Here is a 17,830-nt window from a genome sequence, read left to right on the forward strand (position 1 = left end):
ATGCTGCAATTGGCACAAAGGAAAATTTACCTTAAAATAAAAGATTTCGGTCCTGACTAAAGACTATTAATTAATCTTTTTTCATACATATGTTTAAGTATGTTGTTTCAAATGTTTTCAAACGAAACATTAAAGAGGAAGTCATTGAAATTATAACATTTTGTGTAATTCTTTCGTGTATATCCACTGTTTTCAGTGTCGACTAGGAGCCTTTGCCATTTAACCGATTAGTCGATTTAAGATCTAAATAGCCTTTTCATCTTTGGAGCCAACCAGATTTTGGTACAGCAAGACATTTCAGGACAATACAATTGTAATCTGCTCCCAGCCTAATATTTACAGTTCATTCTGGTGAAACGCCAGTAGTTACTCAGTTGCCAAGATAATTCAATAATTTCTCAGTTCAGTAGTTTTAGGGAAGTAGTCAAAACAAAAGAACGTTAAGAAATACCTTTAACTGTTTGGTTCTTGTTAGTTTGTTTACCTTTTTATTAATATTTGGCCATTGGTTCTTATCTTAATTTTGTTTCACCACAGAACAGTGGCCTCAATTGGCATAATTTCGCTGCAAAAACCATTTGGCTTGATTTGTAAACTCTCTATAATTCTGAATGACCATAGAAGAAAACACAATCTAATCACTTAATACCTCGAAGAAGAGATAGCGAGTCAGAAAGTCTTTTTTTCTTTCCTTGTTTTTGTTCTTTCACATTGATGCACAAGAAACTTAAACACACACTAATTGCTAAGGTTGTTGTAGTTACATGGGTACCTTTGGGAGTTCCTGTCAGTGCACCAGTCTTGTCATCTACTCAGTCAAGCACACGCCTTTATCAGCCTCAGCATCAGAGCAGCATGCATGTGTGTACTTGTATTAGGGGGACTCTGCATATTCCTTGCTCTCTGTCGTGTTGTTAAAATATTTAAAACTTCTTAGAAATATATTACTGAGAACACTTCAGAATTGTTTTCCCTTAAATAAACCTGTGGGCATCATTAGATTTAAAGCAAAAAAGGGTTTGGCCAATAATGTAATTTTTTTTTCCACAAGTTTGTAATGTCCTGCCCATGAAGTGGTGTGAGTTAAACTGATTGGCAAATGTCCCACTCGCAGTAGTCGCTTTGCAGACTCGGCTTCCAAAGAAATGTTCTCCCTCCCTGCTTTCTCTCACACACTCACTCAGTTCCTCAACAACACACTTTGTTAAAATGAGACACGCTCTCCGTTGGTCTGAAGTCAAGCGGAAATCCCAATCAAGCAGACAAGCTTGAGAAACTAACTCGCTCACAGCATCACACGCAATGTCAATGTCGTTTCCAATGGCAATGTCTAATGGAAATTGTTGGTACATCCCTGGTGTCAAGGGTCAAATTCCGCAGAGACAAAGTTCTCTATACCCAAGGTCCCTAAAAGTACGGAACTTTTTGTGTGTAAAGAGGAAAGAATAGAATAACATATTCTTAACTACATGCATTGTATATAACTATAACTAATAAATATACTTTGTGGCATAACTACAGACTACCCGCTCTCAAAAGATCTCTTAAAGCCCCAGTGAAATCAATATGAAAGTTTTTTTTCCTTTTATAAAAAATATCTTTGCCTTAAGATCAGAGTAAATGCATATATGGATAAATATAAACTAATTATTAAAACACCAGGGGGAGGCCACAGGGTAGTTTCATTTTCCACACACACAATGTTTACCAAAGTTAATGTTAATGTATAATAAGCGGGTATGAAATGTAATTGTGCAATACACCAAATTAGTTAAACAGAAATACATAAATAAATGTAGAAATTAATAAATGTAGGAGTAAATGCATATATCCATGAATAAATGTGGAAATAAATAAACGTGGAAAAATATTTAATAACATAAATATAATAGAAGTATAAAATGACATTTCTTCATGGATTTTTTATTTTATTTGTTTTTTATTAAGGCAGGTGTGGAATTCCATAACAGGTACGCTATTGTGCACGCTTCTACATAGATCGCAATCCCAGATTTATGAATGTGTAAATGACCAAACAATTAACTTTGTGCTTTGGTCATCTGATCCACTTATTTAGACTCATTTTATTTATTTAATGAGTAGATTAGAGACACATTTTAATAAAGCCTGTAATCATTATCAGTTTATACATTCATTAATATGTTCGTTTACATAACTCAACTCTTTTTCGCATTTTTTAATCAATTACCGAATCAATTAACTGTCATATTAGCATAAACTAAAACAGGTACAAGCAAAAGACCTTGCTTGGTTAACCTGTGTCAGCCACAGTTTACAACTACACGCGCCACATCCTTGTGGACGAAATTTGAAATGAAAGCGGGTTCTAATGCGTTTCTAATGTCTTTTGTCCTGTCGTGTTCGTTGTAGACTCTTACACTCTCTGAGTTTGTGGAATATTGAGTTGCTAAGTAAAAGCTTTTGAGGATTGGCTTAAAAAATGAATGGCGATGTCATGTTGTATTCTCTCATGACAACTGAAACAATACTAGTCACAGGCTCAGAGAGAGAAGTTTAAAGATAAATGTAACGTTTAAACCCACAATGCAAATGCTGCAGATTATTCGATTCAGCTCACAATTCTGAATGAAGTAAAACTACGTTTTTTTCCTGTTTTTCCAAGTCATTTTTCCCAAAATGTTTATGCACAGTAAAGAAAGGTGATCCAGTAAATCTTTAATATTTCAATGCACTTTGCACTCAAGCAATAAATTATGAAAATGTCTTTCTTGAACAAAGTTACAGATTCCTTTTGTCATGTAAGGAATGCTGACAAAATGTGAATTATAAAACAATGCCCCTTTTCGTTTGATATTGACTTTCCGAGGTTTGAATTAGTTGTGGTTTTGGTCACAAAGACTTCAGTGTTAAATGCATTGATGTATGTATAATTAGCCCTATTAACGTAAGTCAGGATGTTTTTAGTTTTATTGCTCTCAGGGCGCGAAAAACAAAAATTGCAAATTTTTCACATATATTTCAAAAGATGTTGTCCAGTGTTTACTTGAGTGCATTGTATGCATATATACTAGTAATATAGGCTATACTATAAGTCAGAAATGTTATGTTAGGTTAGGTTGTAAGAAATTGCTTTCTAATGCACCCATATGCTAAATTATTAACCTTAATTGATATCATTTCTTAAATTCCTTATTTGTATGGTATGTGTCCACATACTTTAGTATACTATTATATTATTTGCAATGGTAAACTGCAGCAAAATTCATAAGCTATGTGTGTATGTGTATTAAATATTGGTCGAGTAAATATAACTAAACTCTAGTTTTTATATTTATCAATTTAATGCTAGAATACAACAAAACAAAATCATCTTAACACTTTCATATGGCGCCAAATAAGCCAGGGTAATAACAACCATGATTAAAAATCTCAGATACAATCTGAATCACCTGATTACAAAGATTATTTTCTTCTGGTTTTACAGTTGACAGGATACTATTTACATTGTGCAGAATGCAGTTGTAGTAAGGTTCAATATAAGTGAAGGAAGGAGACCGGATCGGCGCTGTTGAGACTCGGCTTTATTCACCGTACAAAACACAAAGTAAACAAACAAAAGTATAACATATGTATAACGTATGGCCCGCTTTGCACATACTCCACACCCAACGGTTTCCAGTCTCTAGCACTCTCTCACTATCGTCTCTCACGATTGCGTTTACAATCGGCAATTGGCCTACTTACTTCCCGCCTGTTTCCTGTCTGTGTCTCTCCCCCTGTAGACTTCACTTAACCACGCCCCCCTCGCAACAGCAGTATATTAGTATGCTGCTATGATGGTATGCTAATGACTGTATATCATTTGGAACACAGCCAAATACATTCATTTACATTTTCAAAACAGGGACATTGATAATCGCATCTCAAAATCCTCTCCAGTTCATACATAACTTTGACGGAACTGTCCAATCTCTTAATTTTCTCTCTCACGTATAGCTCAACCTTCGGACATGGTACATTAATATTTACTGCGACCTTTGGAGGCTGACATCCACTGCTGATTATTCAGAAGGTCATGTCATGCAGTCAGGAGCTGTAATAAGACATGACATGTTAGTTAAAGTGGTATCCAAGTGCAAAAGCCAAGTAAAAATTAGGAGAGCTAAGACCATCATAATAACATAAACAAAATGTAAGATAAGGAGCAAACATGTTGTGTAAATTACATGTGATGCCTTAATTTTCCTGTTTACATGCCTTGTTTGTACTAGTTTGTCATGGAATGGAAGGTGTTCGAGTGAGAGATGTATTGTGTGTGTTTTGACAGCAGTAACATTAAGAGGGATGTTTAGGCTGAATGGTCATTTCTCATTTATTGTCTGAAGAAAGTTCTCAGGTAGTCATATTCTGTGTAGAGGACAAGTATGGAGCGATTTTAGTCTCTAGTCTCAGACCCTAATCGTCACACACATGTGAATCGCATTGGACGTGTGTATGTGTTTTTTGAGACTCTCCTGGCACCACAACCCCTACCACTTGGGTTGTCGTACTCTTTAGCCAATCAGATTCAAGCTTACCATTTCAACCAATCACAACCCGCTGAGGGCGCAGGACTCAAGGAAAAGGGCTCTGCGCAACTTTAGTGCAGTTTGGCTCAAATAGAACGGAAATGAGGCATCACCCTCACCGCACGTTAATCACGTTACGATCTTTTCCACGCTTGCGCAGCTTTGTGGGTACAATTTATTATATGTTTTACTGTTAAATAAAATACAATACTCTAGAGCTGCAACTAACGATTATTTTAATAATCGATTAATCTGTCGATTATTTGTTCGATTAATCGATGAATCGGATACAAATTTTTAAAAGCATTCATTTTCAACCCTTTATTGAAAAATAGAACTGACATTGCAAAACATATTTCAAAAGCTTTATTATTACTTATTATATTATTATTACAGCTTGCTGTGGTTTACATGATGCATTTCCCATCAAGAAGCCTCTCATGGTTTGCTGTTTTTTTCGGGTCTCTCTGATGGTCTTTCCTCTACCTCCGCTCTGCTTTTTTTATTTATTTTTTCTCCGCTATGCTGCGCGGCGCGATCAACTTTTTTTAGTCCTGTGACACACTAGATGCGTGGCGTGAGCGTCTCAGAAGCCTGGCGTGACCGTTTTTAAATCGGCTCCCATGTTAACAGGTTAGAGCTTGCACACTGCCTGCGTGAGACGAGCCGCACGGAAAACGCGTGCATGCTAGGAATTGAATCGACGCCTATTTTTCACGAGACACGCAAGCGTGTTGGAAGCGTTTCCAGGCAAAATAGAATAGGAAAAGATGTTTATATGTAATTTTGTACACGAATACATATTAATGAATGCCATTTTGATGTTTGAAAGCTAATCATCATTTATTTGATCGTATTTTCAAATTGAATTTCATTAAACCAACATCTACACGTTACGGGGTTTACATGTCCACTGTAGAAAACATCAGGACTTAAATCATGTTTATAATGCATTTTTGGAGAAACAACAAGTGAATATTGAAATAAATTATACATTAATATTCCTATTAAGTATGAGATATTATTACTAAAATGTTGCAAATGAATACTCCAATTAACTACTTTTTTCCATAAAATCTTCCTCCAAGAAAATGCTTAGGCTATATCCAATGAAAAGATACATTGCATTGAATGGGAATATTAATTTATGTCCATCTTAAACACACATTGCATAAAGTAAACACGTGCATCAATTGATTACGTTACATCTTTAATAACATATCTGAGAATCATCTTAATACGAATTGTGGTTCGTATTAAACCCCAAAATGTATTGGTGACTGAATTATTTTTGTTTTTTATGCTCTTAACAATGTGATTAAAAATGGAAAAAAATATGACACACTACAATAACAACGTAGTCTAGTGTGTCATCTGAGTGACGGTCCAACATCAGGTAATAAAGCTACAAAACATTTGGAAATGTTATTTAAATAAACAGACAGCCTACTTACTCATTTTTCGGATTTTGGAAGGTGTAGGTTATGTGAAAAAAGTTTAAACTTGTCGTGAATACAAGACCCTTGTCTGTCGGCGGCCTCCCTCTATGTCACCTATAGCAGCAGCAGCGCGCCAGCGCCGCGTCAGGCACGGTGCTGGTGTGCAAAGATACAGAAAACACGACGCAGCCGCCACAGAGCTGACACGCAACAGAAACGCCACGCTCACGCCACTCAAACATGCGGCGCGCGTTATAGTCGCGCGATACAACGAATCGATAATGAAATTCGTTGCCAACATTTTTAATAATCGATTTTTATCGATTTTATCGATTCGTTGTTGCAGCCCTACAATACTCAATTTACTTCGCTGCTGTCCACCTGGTCTCATTTCACTATGCGTTCTGTCAAGTCCGTTTGAAATACTGTAATGTTTCCCCTGACTTTGTAGTTCTTTCTTCATGTAAATTAATATAGTCTAGTTAGACATACGTGTTATGTTCCTTATTGGCTTCTGTAAACGCCATTGAAGGGATTATGCAGTCGATAAAAATACTTTATTCCACATGTAACCAACATCATCTATGTTCATGTAACAACTCTATTATTTTGGATTGGCAACCACATAAACACATCGTAATGGTAACGTAAGCAACATTTAAAAACATAAAAACAGACTCGCCGTGAACGGTTCAACTATGTAACGTTAGCCTACAAAACAAAATATGTGCCGCCTACCAAAGCTGCGCAGAGCCGTTTTCCTTGAGTCCTGCGCCCTCAGCGGGTTGTGATTGGTTGAATGGAAAGCTTGAATCTGATTGGCTAAAGAGTATGACAACCCAAGTGGTAGGGGTTGCGTTGCCAGGAGAGTCTCAAAAAACACACACACACGTCCAATGCGATTCACACGTGTGTGACGATTAGGACATTCGCATAACAATACAAACGTGTACATTTTAACCTTTCGAAAGTTTTGTGCGCAGTTGTATGTTTGCGAAACATACTTTGTGAGAAAATAGTTTTGTTTTACGCACGTGAAGTGCACGTAAATTAGGTTTTATGCATGCAAAACTGTTTACGCATTTGTGTATCTTGTTTTACGCGTGAATAATTAATGAGACTAAAATCGCTCCATAGACAAATCGTGTCCCTCGATTCCTGTATTTCCTTTGTGTTTTTGATCCTAAAGGCCTGAATGCATGTGTGTCTTTGGTCGAAGGACATTCATTTCTGAATAGATGTGAATTGATTGTTCCGCTTTTAATTTTCTGATTGTATTAGGAACTCCATAGAAAACCTAGGTAGTTTAAACTAAATATTTTACGTGATTTGTGATTTTAAATTATTAAAAAATGATTAAAACTAGTGTATAGTACTCCGTGTCTAAATTGTAAGGTTTAAATAAGCTTATGTTAATTCGATCTGTGCAACTAATAAAAAATTAATCGTAATCGACCATTTTGGCCTTCAACAAATACAAAAACAAATTTATCGAGGTAAAACGATTATTCCCTTTTGTGAGGATTCTCGCTTTTCTTGTGCTAAAATCCACAGCGCACCCCTTTCCTTTATAGCTCTATCTTTACATTTATTTTTGCAGTTTAATTCACAGTTTTAATACAAAGTAATTCAACACTATGTTGTTTTAAAAGTTAATGAGTAATCGTGGTAAATAATCGTGATCTCAATATTGGTCCAAATATTAATGATTATTATATTTGTTATAATCGAGCAGCCCTAATTTAAATGAAACGCATGAACATTTGTTGTTGTCTTCAGTGTAACGTCTTATTTTAGGGCTTTTCGATACTCTTGAATAAAGGACAAAAACGATGGAAAATACATACAAAATGAAAGAATTCTGCTATGCAAATAGGACAATTGGATCCATTTTAGATGCCATTGCGATCACTATTTGAAGAGTCTGGTTCCATTTTTAAGAACTTTAAAAAAAATCATGTTTTTATTATGCTATCATGTTTTTATTGTGTTAGTTAGCTGTATTTTTTCTTTGTTATTATGGCTTAAATCAAAACCAACCAGCTGCAGTTTGATTGATATTAATTGGAATGCACAGTAAAAAAATTATTTTTGAAAACTCATTTTGGAATTAAACTCTTCATTTGATAAAGCAGACCTAACATCTTTATTTAGAAAGTTAGATTCTATAGATGTACCTAAGTGTGGTGCTTTGTGAGCACTGCTGCAAACCACACATTTATGTTTACACATTTAAACAGACCTAACAAATTGATGAGCATTTTAACAGAAATGTCCTGAAGTGTTTCAGTCCAGCTTCAATAGAAAAATGATATTATTAAAACTGACAGGATAGTTTGCAACATTTGATTTGTGATCTCTACATTTCAAAGGACTTGTCATGTCCTTTCTCCCTGTACTTTTCATGATGTATTTATGTTTTCACCAATGTACCCTTGTTCTCCTACAGCCCGCAAGAGATGGACAAATTTGCGTAGTGTGCGGGCGAATGAGTGTAGCGCTGTCTCCTTCCAGGATTTGACATCAATTATGAATGCATTTCAACAGAAATTATTTATATCTACCTCAAATTTAAAAGAACCTGAAGACCTAGAGATTGAGTCAATGTGAATTAGGGTTGGGCGATGCTTACCAAATTGTCATTGGACGGTAGCTACAGTGAAACATAGCGATTGACAATGACATCGCCCTGGGGCATTATAAAGTAAGCTAAGAGCTGCGCAGAAACGCATCTTCTTTATACAGAACGAACAGGGCATCAATTCAGGCGTGTCAGCTGTACAGCGCGAGTTTCGCAGTTATAAACCGTGGCTAGATTATATTATTTTTCTGATGTTATATTCAACAAAAGAGTTATAAGGTGAGGTGCATCTTTTATACAACGCAAGCTTCTTTATTCAACTCGGGCTGCGCAAACGCATCTTTATAGATGGTTTCATCTTAACAACATAAACAAACGTTTCTGCGCATGCACACTTTTGTAACCCCATCTGAACTTCTAGTACACATTCTCAAACAATAGAGTGCCTGTAGATTATTTCAGAAAACATTCGAAAGAAGCCGAGAAGAATTGTCACTTGGCTAAACTTGTCTCTCCAATATTTTATATTTAGACACCAATATCAAGCTCAACTGCTAGATGTCAATGTACCATACGCTGTGTTTAAATGCGACCGAACTACAGGACCCATTAAACAAATTGTTTATTAAATAAAATGAACATACAACAAAATTCAACAAATTGTTTATTTCACAGTATTATAATAAAGCAATAATACAAATTAATATTAACATAAATAAAATAAAATATAAATAGTTAGACATTAGCCAAACAAAACTGGGGGTCACCTCCGATGAAACAGTCTATACAGCACAGTTACAAAGTTAGACGGATCTTTGCAAACTGTGCGTATACAGCGAGCTGCGCGTCTTATTTATACAACACGGGCTGCGCAGACAGGCATCTTCTTTATACAGTTATAAGGTAAGACGGGACTGCGCCTTGTCTTTATACAGCGAGATAAATTATACTCTACATTTATAAAGTCAGGCTAGTCCGATATGTACAGTGTGGTGTTTGTTCGTATATGTTTACAACTTGATTTGTAGCCCGCAGCACAGAGCAGTGAGTGTCATTTGATGAAAGTGAAACATTTGCTGGAATCACGATGCTGGCTTAATATCGTCTATCAGCCATCGGCGATAGTCAATGGCATCGTCTTTAAGTACAACCCAATGCGAATCTTTTAAAGTGGAAATATTTCAGAAACATGTTGTAAGAATGAGTTTTGTAGAAGAAAAGGGAGCCCTGTGCCAACCACCAAAATGCATAGGGCACAGAAATATGTAGTCAGACATTCGTTCATTTCAGATTAAACACTATGTATATATAATTGGTCTTTCTGTGCCCAGTCTTAGTCCTACATAATTTTTTTAACTGTCCTTTGTGGCAGTACATTGTGGAATTATCTTATTCATAATATGGAAAAAACAACATTATTTTGCTACATTACTTTTTAGATTTTTATATCAGAAGTAATGTCATGAATTAAAAGTTTGTTGTCTTTACTGTAGTCTTGGTAGGCAGGTCCCTGTTGTTGACAGGGCTCTAGTCTCCTTACATAATGGACTTTTCTGTCAACAGATTTGTACGTTTCTGTAACTTTAAATCAAATATCTCAAAGTAAATCTGTGGTAAAGGGGATTCAAAAAAAACAAAAGGTGAGTTAGAGGAAGAAAGAATGAGTCCTTTGGAAGTGAAGGTTAAGGTAGAAGCGTTGGCTTATGTCCAAGTGTTATAAAATGCTTTCCGCTCCTCTACTCCAGCTTAAATAAAACTGAGATAAGTTAAGAAGCCAGTCACATGTTCCTTGAAAACATTAATAATTTCTGTTAAACACTACTTTACTATAATGTATTTCCAATGAGGTTGTCGGAGTAGCACTGGGTGCCATTTTTTGTTCCAATTTCTGGTGTCATGTTGTAATGAGAACAGCTGATTTGGTACAACTACGTGATCTTTGACTTAATCATCTTTTCATTTTAATCTCATTAGGAGTATGTTTTTGGTTTTGTGATTGATCTTTGAAAAAGTTTTGCAAATGGTTTTAAATGGCTCATTTTTTTCTTACAGTACGAGTTCAAGGCCAAGAGCGTCAAAAAGAAGAAAGTAAGCCTGTTGGTATCAGTAGATGGAGTCAAAGTGATGCTGCGCAAAAAGCCCAAGGCATGTGTGACCTCATGACATCATTATACTGTTCAGCATATTGCAATATGTTTCTGTATATTGTTCTCTTCAAGTGTACAAGGAGAATCTGCATTTGAGTTTCTGAAGTCCTCTGACTTTTCCTCTTTTGATCTCTAGAGGAAGGAGTGGACGTGGGACGAAAGTAAGATGCTGGTTATGCACGACCCAATATACAGGTGATACAGAGCTGTTTCACTGCCTAAAATCAGTAAAAAACAGTCGTTTTTTTGCATTAATAATACATAAAATATAAACGGAAAAACTAAATTGTGTAATAGAATACAATTTCAGAGAATTTATCTTACAGATCAATGTGGAACTACAGCTGAAGTTAACAGCATAATCGTCATTAAATTTCATTATTTTCATAATTTAATTTACCTTGGATGGTTACACAGACTTTAAACAATCTTCTCCTATTCACATTTTCTCCTCTTTCCTCCCAGGATCTTCTACGTATCCCATGATTCTCAGGATCTGAAGATTTTCAGCTATATTGCACGTGATGGATCCAACAACTCATTCAGATGTAATGTGTTCAAATCCAAAAAGAAGGTATAGCAGATTGCGTGAAGTGCAAAAAAAGTATCCCTGGTTTTATCACTCTCTCTCTTTTCTCTGTATGTTTTTTTTTTGCCAGACTCTGTCTATTATAATTTTTTCAGTCTATCTAGTCCGTGAGCAAGTGATTTTTACGAAGGGCATTATCTTGGATACTGTTCACCTCATTGTCTTAGCTGTTAATTATTCTAGTAACATGACCCACATAATTGCAACATCTCTAACATCCTCAGTATGAACAATGCAGAAGAAACGATGTCATATCGTACAGTGATACTGTACTATGACCAAATATACAGTATATACACTCACCTAAAGGATTATTAGGAACACTATACTAATACTGTGTTTGACCCCCTTTCGCCTTCAGAACTGCCTTAATTCTACGTGGCATTGATTCAACAAGGTGCTGAAAGCATTCTTTAGAAATGTTGGCCCATATTGATAGGATAGCATCTTGCATTTGACCGAGATGTGGGATGCACATCCAGGGCACGAAGCTCCCGTGCCACCACATCCCAAGGATGCTCTATTGGGTTGAGATCTGGTCACTGTGGGGGCTATTATAGTTCAGTGAACTCATTGTCATGTTCAAGAAACCAATTTGAAATGATTCAAGCTTTTGACATGGTGCATTATCCTGCTGGAAGGAGCCATCAGAGGATGGGTACATGGTGGTCATAAAGGGATGGACATTATCAGAAACAATGCTCAGGTAGGCCATGGCATTTAAACGATGCCCAATTGGCACTAACGAGCCTAAAGTGTGCCAAGAAAACATCCCCCATACCATCACACCACCACCACCAGCCTGCACAGTGGTAACAAGGCATGATGGATCCATGTTCTCATTCTGTTTAAGCCAAATTCTGTCTCTACCATCTGAATGTCTCAACAGAAATCGAGAATCATCAGACCTGGCAACATTTTTCCAGTTTTCAACTGTCCAATTTTGGTGAGCTTGTGCAAACTGTAGCCTCTTTTTCCTATTTGTAGTGGAGATGAGTGGTACCCGGTGGGGTCTTCTGCTGTTGTAGCCCATCCGCCTCAAGGTTGTTCGTGTTGTGGCTTCACAAATGCTTTGCTGCATACCTCGGTTGTAACGAGTGGATATTTCAGTCAAAGTTGCTCTTCTATCAGCTTGAATCAGTCGGCCCATTCTCCTCTGACCTCTAGCATCAACAAGGCATTTTCGCCCACAGGACTGCCGCATACTGGATGTTTTTCCCTTTTCACACCATTCTTTGTAAACCCTAGAAATGGTTGTGCGTGAAAATCCCAGTAAATGAGCAGATTGTGAAATACTCAGACCGGCCCGTCTGGCACCAGCAACCATGCCACGCTCAAAATTGCTTAAATCACCTTTCTTTCCCATTCTGACATTCAGTTTGGAGATCAGGAGATTGTTTGACCAGGACAACAGCCCTAAATGTATTGAAGCAACTGCCATCTGATTGGTTGATTAGATAATTGCATTAATGAGGAATTGTACAGGTATGTGTATATATACAGTTGGTACGGAAAGTATTCAGACCGCCTTACATTTTTCACTCTTTGTTATATTGCAAACATTTGCTAAAATCATTTAAGTATAATTTTTTCTCATTAATGCACACACAGCACCCCAAGAAAAACAGCAAGAAAAACTGAAATATCACATGGTCCTAAGTATTTAGACCCTTTGCTCAGTATTTAGTAGAAGCACCCTTTTGATCTAATACAGCCATGAGTCTTTTTGGGAAAGATGGAACAAGTTTTTCACACCTGGATTTGGGGATCCTCTGCCATTCCTCCCTGCAGATCCTCTCCAGTTCTGTCAGGTTGGATGGTAAACGTTGGTGGATAGCCATTTTCAGGTCTCTCCAGAGATGCTCAATTGGGTTTAAGTCAGGGGTCTGGCTGGGCCATTCAAGAACAGTCACGGAGTTGTTGTGAAGCCACTCCTTCGTTATTCCTTAGTCATTGTCTTGTTGGAAGGTGAATCTTCGGCCCAGTCTGAGGTTTTGAGCACTCTGGAAAAGGTTTTCGTCCAGGATATCCCTGTACTTGGCCGCATTCATCTTTCCCTCGATTGCAACCAGTTGTCCTTGTCCCTGCAGCTGACGGCCAGCTCTAGGAAGGGTTCTGGTCGTCCCAAACGTCTTCCATTTAAGGATTATGGAGGCCGCTGTGCTCTTAGGAACCTTACGTGCAGCAGAAATGTTTTTGTAACCTTGGCCAGATCTGAGCCTTGCCACAATTCTGTCTCTGAGCTCTTCAGGCAGTTCCTTTGACCTCATGATTCTCATTTACTCTGACATGCACTGTGAGCTGTAAGGTCTTATATAGACTGCTAATAAAATAATTAGTAATGAATGTATTAAATTGCACATTTGTTATACAAAATAACATTAATTTGTCACAGTTCTAAATGTGTTTGGTTCGTATGGTTACATTTCTCCTTTGTCTGTCAGAGTCAGGCCATGCGAATAGTGCGGACAGTCGGCCAGGCGTTTGAGGTGTGCCATAAGCTGAGTCTGCAGCACGCTGAGGAGAATGCAGATGAGCAGCCAGACGGCCCTGCAGACGGCCAGAGCGATCAGTCTGGAGAAGAGCCCAGCCCTGAAGGTGACACTCTGCCATCACTTCATAGCCTTAATGCAAAGCATGTCATAACTGTTGATCACAAATCCTCGGACATAACATGTTGATCAATATTGCATGACTTCTGTTCCATTGTCACAGGTCGACACCTGACAGGAGTTGAACATGAAGATGAAACAGAGTCGCAGTCGAAGAAGCTCAGCGAGCAAGCTATGGATGACATTCTTCAGAGCCTGTCCGAGCTCAGCGTGGTGAAAACTGGACAAACCCTGCAGGTGAATGGGGTTTTTTTTGTAAAAGAGAAGCTCTTGCATCATTTCGTCCCCCTTATGTCTGTGAAGTGTCTCTGATCGGCTGGAAATACTGCTGTTCTCATAAAGTCAAATCTTTCAGCTTCTCTCTCTTCCCTAGTTTACATCTCTGTCTCCTTCGTCTTCCTCTGTGATGCTGTTTTGATGCCTCAGGGCTGCACACTCTGCATAGTTCAGTGCTGCTCAAAGCATTTTCAAAATCCTTCCCTTGACTTTAATCACGTCAGGGTGTCAGATGCGAGAATACTATCACATAGCAGCAGGGATTTTATGTTTTGGTGGAAATAAGCAGAATTTCAGACATCATAAACATCATCCTTTTGGTTAAACAGTTGTGAACACTTAGAAAGTAACCATCACAGAACCATACAAATTAAAAGTTAATTTAGATTTTCTTTTTTTGGATCTCAGGATGATGAACCATAAGAAAAATATCATCTCGATCTCAAACAAAAGTTCCCAGTGCAAACAGGCCTCCTGTTTGGAAACAGAGATAATGCATTCATTCATGTTATATTTACATATATTAATTTTGCCTCAGGTTCATAATGCATTCATGTGTTCCTTCGACGTGAAACATCAAAGATGCAGTGGTGTCCCATTAGCTTTGCAGTTGACATTCATAACAAATGCCTCTGCTGGAGGACGAGTGGAAAGGAAGACAGACTGAAAACATCCACTGTTGCAGTTTTTTTCTAGAAGAATGTAGATTAACTGTTAGCTTTTGTCATCCTCCTTAAGATAGACACTCCATGGACTTTGTGTGTATCGTTGATAATGGGCGAGTCAAATAATAACATGCGGGCAGCTTTTACAGCCAGTTTCATTTATGCAGTTGTTACCTGCTTTTGGAGACATGTCCTTCTATCTCTAGCCTCTGTTTGTGCCTGTTTGTACACTTTGCATTTTAAACCTCCAACTCCACCTAGTGCTAAAGATGGGTTATTACACGGAACAAATAATTGCTTAGTTTCATGTGCTGCCCTGCATTTAGTTATCACAATAGCATGTGTTTATATTTTCACTAAGATGCATAGTAATGTGCTTTGTTTCAAACTGGTTTCATTTCATCTTAGAAACTAAAAGAGTCACATTGGTTTCAACTAAACCATAACTGGCAATATGTAGATATCTTCTGCTACTGTGACCTTGCCACTTTAAACCTCACTATTATTGTATTGTGTGTGTGTTTGGTATTACTTAACGATAGTTTAGGGAAAAATTTGGAGACATTACTTATTTGGACGAACATTGGAATTTGGAAGACATCGTCTGAAAGCTGAATAAATAAGTTTCCATTGATGTATGGTTTGTCAATATCTGGCAGGGGGAACAACTATTTGAGCCACATTTTATACTACTACTAGCAATAATTATAATATTTATTATCATTATATTGTTAACAAAAATTTGACTTTATATTATTATTATAAATAACCATTCCATATGAAAGGTTTTATAAAGACAGGTTAGCATTAATAATTATTAAATCTGTACATAAACCAATAGAATGTATGATAGCTAAAAACATGTTTATTGGTTGTTATGAAAGCAGAGCAGCATTTTAGTGTTTAGATCCCTATAGTCTTGTCTCTGTCTCATCCTCTTTATGGCTGAGTAAAGCTACTTAGAGAAAATTAGTTTCTGCCTGTGTGAGTATATGCGTATGTGTATGTGTATATGTTCCTCTGAATTATAAAAGCACTTTATGTGCCCTTTGTGACTGCATTCAGATATCAACGTGCTCTCCTAATCTAAGAACACACTAACCAAAACGCTCTTAAAACCAATAACCTTCATGTAAACAGTAAAAGGGGTTTCAAAAGAGAACGCTGATATTGTGTAGAACAGCATTGGAATGTTCCACTTTTTAAAATGATGCTTCTTATGGAGCTCTTAACATTTTCAGCCCAAAAGAAATGACATATTTTTCATAAAATGGCAGTTCTTTAAATGTACTTTTTATCAAGGAAATATAATAATTCTGCCGTACAGTTTTCACAGCTGTGTGAATCTTTGCCAACAGCATGATTGTCTTTAATGTCTCGCTTTCTCTTTTTTTGTCTCTCCGTTTTACAGTCTTTGCATAATCTGGAGGGTGACTCTCTCTACACGTTAGCTCCCAGCAGCCCTTGCTCTCCTTCTCTCACACCTTTGGCTACCCGACACCGCCTGCAGTTCCTCCAACAGCAGCTGCTTCAGCAGCAACAACAAACACAGATTGTTGTAGCACATGTAAGATGCCGTACACTCACTCACATACTTTTCATGAATTACATTGAAAAGTTCCATTTCTCAACACTGGGAGGAGCTAAGGCTCCATGAAACAGTTACACAGTTATATTCCTTTTATTTTTACAGGCAGATTCACAAACTGTTCTCTTTCACAGTACAGATTTATTACCCTACCCCTGCAATTTCAGAAGCACTCATTCTGCACAACCCTGTACTTTATTTTCTAACAAAGTTATTTTGTTGAAAAGCACTTGCATACCTCAAACCCTAAATCAATTTCCACAACCATGACAAAGCAAAAACAAATACAGGGAAGGAGACAGAATCTAATGTTGATGGGGGCATCTTGGTTCACTCTGTCATTTCTATCTCTATTACATGACATTTGTTCTTATTTTGAATATATATGAAGTTTTGATTATAACATCGTATGAAAGAATGAGGAAAAACTGACACACTTAGCATGTTGCATTACAATATGAGGAAAATTAAATAATCACTTGCACACAAGCCCCTTCATGACTCATGTTGCTTTGTTATATCTTTGGAGATTTAATGGAGTTTTCAGTTATGTCTTCTATCAACTATAAACTTTGTTTCAGATGTTGCTCTTTAAATTTCTCAACAGAACTTAAAATTGAAATTGAAATAAACACGAAAACCGTTGTCATTCACACAGAGATGTCATATAGAAACAAAACGTCAGGGGGTCTCTTGATTTAATGTTTACACTGTCTGGATAAAAACTATCTATGTGGGTGGGTGAGACGTTTTTTTTGGACGACAAAATGTGTGAAAATGTCGAGGACACTTAAGGGTAAGTTATGGCCATGGGTATTAGGACCTATGCCGTAGGCAACGCAGCGGTTTTCATTTTTACGCGTGCATCTGAGAAGCAGTGATATTGGTAGTAAATAGTCACTTTTGAGATGTTAAATACAAAAGAACAAATCATTTACTGATTGATTGACAAACGTTCTATGGGTATTCATTAACCTTTGATAAACGCATATCAATGAAGATGTTCCAGGTCTGCCGAACGCATTACTGTTCCATATCACTTCGCCAAGTTTAAATAACAGAAAGGTTATAGTGTAGCCTACAGGGCATCACCTCACACGTCAGCCTGCTCTTGATATGATGTTTATAATGTCAAACTTGACTGTAAATGGAAAAGCGTGCACAGAAATGAAATGCGCAAGATTTCTACCATCAACAGCATTTAAAAGACGATAACATGACAAACATTGAATTGCACCAATGTTCTGTGGTGTAGTAATCGTGGTATAAGCGGAATAAGCGGTTCATTCAATTAGTCGAAAAGATAATGCAAAGGTAACTTTCTAATAATTTAAAGGCCCATCGTCAATTATTCCTTAAATATTGTATAATCTGTTGTAATTA

At 37.1% G+C, this 17,830-nt stretch overlaps 1 protein-coding gene across 2 annotated transcripts in view; it reads left to right on the forward strand.

Moving 5' to 3' along the window:
• Positions 1-17,830, forward strand: part of LOC306907774 (carboxyl-terminal PDZ ligand of neuronal nitric oxide synthase protein) — a 63,484-nt gene that overhangs the window by 33,087 nt on the left and 12,567 nt on the right. For both annotated transcript variants that reach the window (XM_079480142.1, XM_079480143.1), the window contains exons 3-8: positions 10,623-10,715; positions 10,854-10,912; positions 11,183-11,291; positions 13,751-13,904; positions 14,022-14,155; positions 16,271-16,426. In XM_079480142.1, coding sequence (XP_079336268.1) covers positions 10,623-10,715; positions 10,854-10,912; positions 11,183-11,291; positions 13,751-13,904; positions 14,022-14,155; positions 16,271-16,426 — 705 coding nt within the window. The remainder of the gene's footprint in view (positions 1-10,622; positions 10,716-10,853; positions 10,913-11,182; positions 11,292-13,750; positions 13,905-14,021; positions 14,156-16,270; positions 16,427-17,830) is intronic.

This window comes from Barbatula barbatula (assembly GCF_947034865.1).
Source record: "Barbatula barbatula genome assembly, chromosome: 2".
NCBI classification, from domain to species: domain Eukaryota; kingdom Metazoa; phylum Chordata; class Actinopteri; order Cypriniformes; family Nemacheilidae; genus Barbatula; species Barbatula barbatula.